The sequence below is a fragment of the Tachysurus vachellii genome, chromosome 4 (assembly GCF_030014155.1).
Source record: "Tachysurus vachellii isolate PV-2020 chromosome 4, HZAU_Pvac_v1, whole genome shotgun sequence".
NCBI classification, from domain to species: domain Eukaryota; kingdom Metazoa; phylum Chordata; class Actinopteri; order Siluriformes; family Bagridae; genus Tachysurus; species Tachysurus vachellii.
The window spans coordinates 7,222,813-7,228,650 of record NC_083463.1 but is presented as its reverse complement, the minus strand read 5'-3'; the positions used below and the strand labels follow the sequence as shown (position 1 = coordinate 7,228,650).

The 5,838-nt window shown below is 38.5% G+C and overlaps 1 protein-coding gene across 2 annotated transcripts in view; it reads right to left on the bottom strand.

Moving 5' to 3' along the window:
• Positions 1 to 2,779: 2,779 nt before the first annotated feature.
• Positions 2,780 to 5,838, bottom strand: part of uap1 (UDP-N-acetylglucosamine pyrophosphorylase 1) — a 15,199-nt gene continuing 12,140 nt past the window's right edge. The window contains exons 9-11 of one of the 2 annotated variants that reach the window (XM_060867503.1): positions 5,187 to 5,228; positions 3,805 to 3,871; positions 2,780 to 3,497 (exon numbers count right to left, since the gene is read on the bottom strand). In XM_060867503.1, coding sequence (XP_060723486.1) covers positions 3,405 to 3,497; positions 3,805 to 3,871; positions 5,187 to 5,228 — 202 coding nt within the window. In that variant the 3' untranslated portion in view covers positions 2,780 to 3,404. The remainder of the gene's footprint in view (positions 3,498 to 3,804; positions 3,872 to 5,186; positions 5,229 to 5,838) is intronic. The other variant, XM_060867504.1, reaches the window with a different exon arrangement.

The window sequence follows — 5,838 nt, the reverse complement described above, 5'->3', positions numbered from 1 at the left end:
TGTAAGACAACTCAGGAGTAGAGAGAGAGAGAGAGAGAGAGAGAGAGAGAGACAGAGACAGAGAGAGAGAGAGAGAGAGAGAGAGAGAGAGAGAGAGAGAGAGAGAGAGAGAGAGAGACAGAGACAGAGAGAGAGAGAGAGAGAGAGAGAGAGAGAGAGAGAGAGAGGAAAACATTCTGAGGATTCTTGGGTACATGCCAAAGTCCCAGAATTCCTTATGCGATACAGAAGGTTTCAATTAAGTCAGACTTCAGGGGCCAATCAGAGATTTTTTCCCCCCCTTGAATGTATTTTTGGATGCTTTAAACAAATACTGAAAGGATCATAACTCTGAAAGCACAAAGACATTTTTTCCCCCAGCTTCTTCTGTTAGCTGCAATTCTGTGGAAGTTTGGAAGTGCTTTTACTTCTAAGGGAGAAGAACTAAACAAATAAAAATATAAATCATATTTTTTGCTTCAGAAATTGCAAAAGAATACCTGGGTCACGATTATTTAGGAATATTTAAGTCCCGTCTGTGTTGAAAAAGCAATATTCTGTGGTGGCTCGGTGGTTACGGCTCCAAGGTGTTAATCAGCCGGTCAGGGATTCAAGCCCCAGTACTGCCAAGTTTCCTTGCAGAGTGGAATAGTGTAAGCATGTTTGCCTCCCACCTCCAGGGTTGCTTTATTTCCTGCCTTCATCCTGTCTGTATGGAGTGTGCATGATCTTCAGTTTACTCTGGTTATCTCGTTATATATATCTCTGGTTATACCCAAAGACATGGGTTATAGGCTGATTGAAACAGGATGTCGTCCTGCCTTGTGCCCTGAGTGTAGAGACACCAGGACCTGTATTCTTAAAGCTTCTACGTTTGTAAGAATGATCTCAGAGAGCTCCTAATTTAGATAAAGAAATTCTAACTAGGAATCTTAGCATAAGAATGATTTAGGATAAATCTCATAGCAACTATATACTGTAAGAGAAATATGATGCTAATGATTGTGTGTGTGTGTGTGTGTGTGTATGTGTGTGATCTTGGAGAAGCCAAGATCAATATATATATATATATATATATACACACACACCTAATAACATAGTGACTACTTTCATTTCTGGCACGATGGCATGTCTGCTCTGTGTCAGAGATGAAAACATATCACTAATAAAATCTTCTCCTTTCAGCCATTTTCTCCTCTGCTATAAAAATCCTCTTTATACTTATAACGTTTTTTGACCTTAGGAGCCCTTTTAAGTGTTTAAGATGCTTTATGAATAACTTTTATCTTAACTAGGACCTTCTCTTTCATTTTAAGTGGAAACGTAAACATTTCCAAGATTTTTTCAGTGAATTTTGTCTCTAGGAGAAACTCTTTACACTAAGAATCTTTAAGAATAAGGGCCCTGGCTCTCAGTTCCCCATCAAAGGATAAGTGCTTCAGAAAACGTGTGGACGGAGAGATGGATGGAAAGATGGAAAATGTAAAGCAAAGTTTCACTATGGAGTGTCTTTTACTTAGAAATTAGTTAAGATGTGGTTAAGATGTAGTTCAGGGTTTTTAGCTTCTTAAACAGGTTCTACTGTCTTCTTAAATGGAAAATACTTCGCTTTTTAGACTGATAAATTCAAAAACAGATAAAAGGTTTTCCCTAATTTTGACCATTTAGAATTTAGAGTATTGAAATTACATATGAAACTATTGATCCGGTCACATTTATAATTAAGTTTAATGTTGTGAAATATTTGTTTCTGATATATTTAGACTTGCATTCTAAACATATAATGTACCTGTAATGAGTCTGTCTGTGTTTTGCCCTGTTTCTGTCTGCTGTCTGCCTTGCTGTTAATTGTTTGCTCCGCCCACTCATTTGTTACCATGGACACTAATTGAACTCTATCTCCCCTCAGGTGTGTTGTCTTAGTCACTGATTGTCTCTGCGTTGTGATTGGTTCCTGTTTGGTATATCTACTCTGTTTGTTCACTTCCCTGGTGTGTTCATGTCTATGTTCCTGTTTTGCCTCCTTCTTGTTTTGGTTTATTAAAAGTTTGAACTGCATTTGGATCCTCACTCACCTTTGCCTCATCGCGACAGTACCAGCCTCTCTTCTGTCTCTCATGTCAAGTTACTGAGAAGCTACAAAGTCCTCCATCCTGAAGAGTTTCTGGCATCTTTACAGCTATCGTTAGAGCTTTACCTCTGACTGTTATAAAGCTCTGACGCTGGACACGCCGCTGTAACTAGAGAAATACTGACGTACTAGAACTAGCACAGTAATAGAAACTTGTGATTTGAATCACAGCCAAAACTACTGTCAGGAATGATGTTATAGAAGATGAATCCCTACCTTCTGACCAATCAGAATCAAGAGCTTTGGTAGAAATATTCAGTATGGTATATCCACAAATTAGTCAGAATATGGAATTTTTTTAATTGGATGTTTTTTCAAGATGGCAGGAATGACATGGGGAGAGAGAGACAGACAGACAGACAGACAGACAGACTATGGGTGCACATTTCCGAAGCGGCTGTAGTGTGATGGTGGTTACAGTAACAGGCCAATCATAACCGCCCTCATAAATCCAGGGTGGAAAATCTTATTCCACTGAGCCACAGTTTAAGCCTCATATGCAAAAAAAAAAATACCTGTCCAACACCTATTTGCGCACACGCACGCACACACACACACACACACACTCACTCACTCATTCTCACACACACTCACTCTCACACACACTCACATTCCTACCCTTGCTGGAACATTGGTCCCCACCAGGAAATGAATAAAGGAAGTCACATCTTTTCATGGACAGTTTATAAAGTATTTATTCCACTTCATTTTTTTTTTTTTTTTTTTTTTGAAAATAATGACCACATTTATACAGTTTCTCTATTTGATTTGGTTCATTGCTGTTCATGAATCTGTTCAAGTGTTCACAAAGTGTTTACTGGTATTCATTACAACCTGCATTTTTTGTAAATTAAATATACTGATGAATGTGTGTGGAGATGCTGAGGGTGAAGACTCAGAAGGTATAGAATGTGGTATAAAGAGCGTCCGCTTCTCAAATTTTAGTTGTTGATCTCAGGTTAAAAAAAAGACCCTTGTGCTAATCATCATACAGATTAACCCATGTACCATTGTGATTAGGTTATATTACATTACATTACATTCAATTTTAAAAACACATTCATATAAATTATTAACTAACATGCATGTTCCTATTCTAGGACAAAAAAAAAAAAGTATTTATATAAAAATAAGTTTTGCAAAATAAATAGACTGATTTGGATAACATGAGGCCCCTGAAGGCCTTTTTCCTTCATCTTATTGCACTTGAATGTCACATTTTCTCCCAGCCTTATAGGAACAAGGGAGGAAGGAGGGGAAAATGGCTTCGGTTTTGACTCGTCATGCTTGCAGCTCACAGTCCGTTTTTCACACACTCGTGGATTCCGGTCTCGTTGATGATCAGTGCTGGGTGGAATTCTTTCCCCTTCACCAGCTTCTCCAATCCCTGCATCAACAAATACGTTCCTTGTTAGTTATTCGTAAAAGATTAGAAACTCAAAAGCACAAGACCCAGATTTCTCATCTGTCACTACACATCATACACCAGTATCACTGAAATGACTCAATAAGTTATCTAAATGTTATTTACTTAATCAGTATTTGTATTAATAGCTAAAAAAAAAAAAATGCCCGGATTTAAGAAGAAAAAAAAATAGAAAAAGAAATAAATAAATCCACACCAAACACATGGAGAATGGAGTATGGCATGATTAAATGTTGCATACACGTGTGAAAATCCGTGACTTTCTCACCTCTCCTCCGTAGGATACAAGTGGAGAGATCTCGCATTTCATTGGCAGGTCCGTTCCGTCCTTCAGGCTGTAAAATACAGAGGGTAAGATAATAAGATAGAAGATAATTAATTATAAGATAATTTAAAACTAAGAAAATAAGTCGAAGAATAGGAGTAAATAGGAGGAGCAATCACAAAGATCTGAGAACGCTGTGTAGAAAAGGATTTATTGGTTATAGGAAAGCGCATTGCACTCATGACCGCGCGGACGGTCGTGTATCAGAATCAGGGATGGACAAATCTTGAATTCGTTACCTAGCCTGTGTAACGTGTGGGACGCTAAAGTGAGCTGCTCTGTCTCTATGTGATGTTTGTCTGCGTGTCCAATTGACCATTTACGTTACATGAGGATTCAGCTGGGATTCAAACTCACAACCTTCCAGATTGGTAAAGCAACATCTTTATCGCTAAGCTACCGCATCCCTAACCATTAACTAATTAAGTGCCGAGCTTCGAGCTGAAGAAGTTTGTAGAAGTTTAAAATGTTTCGGGGAGGTTTTTTGGAGTCTTACTAGAGATGTGTTTGAATGCATGTTTTGCAAGGGTTAGAGTTTTTTTGCTGTATTTTGCTGGTCTCGACTGTATGGGTTTCCAAATCTCTTTGTATTCCTTATTCTGTCTATGAACATAATAATGGTTCCTACTACTCCACTTGTTTGTAGTGTGATCTTTACGAACCAGGTGGAGTGTGTTACAAGCAAACATGCATTTCAAAGCAGTATTGATTTGTGGAAGTCATTAGAAAGTGGATTTACTTTCTCTGCTCATGGTATATACACTCAGCCTACTGAGCTTGCTTGCCTGAAAGAAATGAATGAATATCTAGGACCCAGACGTGTAATGTTCTTGTCCCAGCACAGGCTAGGGATTTGTCCACCTGAGAATATTAACAGAAAGTTTAACAGAAGAACACTGATTTCACAGGATCCGAAGTGTTCGCTTCCCGTCGTCTACACTACGGGTGATTCAAAACCAATGTTCTTTCACTTGCCATCAATGAAGTGGTTAAGAGATTAGAAAAGAGAATTTGATTAAGAGCAAGACAGCACTGTTCGGTTATTTCTAGCGAATGAGAGAACGAGCCGTGCCAACACCGGCTGCAAAGCATGACCGGCGCCCCTTTCCCAGCATGCACCACTCTGCCTGTTAGCATCTACTGACTGCATAAGAACGTCATGGGCAGCAGGTTGAGAATACCAACCTTTACTGCACACCAGGAGAGCTGAACTCTCCCAACCTCCTGGGCTGGATTCTCTATCACCTACTGGCTGTTAAACTAGTAAGGGAAAAGCCAAAAAGCCCCATCACCATGCACTACCATAGAACCACAGAAATAGTTACTTCTGTCTGCCATCAGCTGTGAGTGCCCCTGCTGGTCCATGTCTAGAAACGTTACACAGGAAATAAAAGGGTGAAAAGGGGTGGCCTGAGCTGTAAAACACTGGACATACAGTGAAAACAGAGTAAAGAGAATCTGCCATGACCTCGTAACACACCACCCTGTGGAACCGCCAACACGATTACTTACTTTGTACAAAAAGTCTGTATTTGTTTATTTGTTGTACAAGAGGTTTGCGTTTGATTATTTGGTTCCCCAAGATACTTGAATTTATTTATTTGCTGCCCAGTATTTGCATTTGTTTGTTTGATGTACAAGAGGTTTATGTTTCTTTATTTGTTGCCTAAAGATGTGTGTGTATACAGTATGTTTACTTTTTGTACAAGACTTGTTTGTGTTTATTTGTTTGTTTAAGATGTTTATATTTGCTATTTTATGGTCTGGTAGGTACATAATTTGCTTGTATGTTTTGCAAGATGTTTGTATTTGTCAGTTTGTTCATCTGTTGTACAATAGGTTCGTATTTGTTTACTTGTTGTGTAGTAGGTTTGTATTTGTTTATTCGTTACCTACAGTATGTTACACAAATTAGTTTATTTGCTGTACAATAGGTTTGTGAATGTTTATTATTATTGTGGTGTTTCCAAAAGTTCA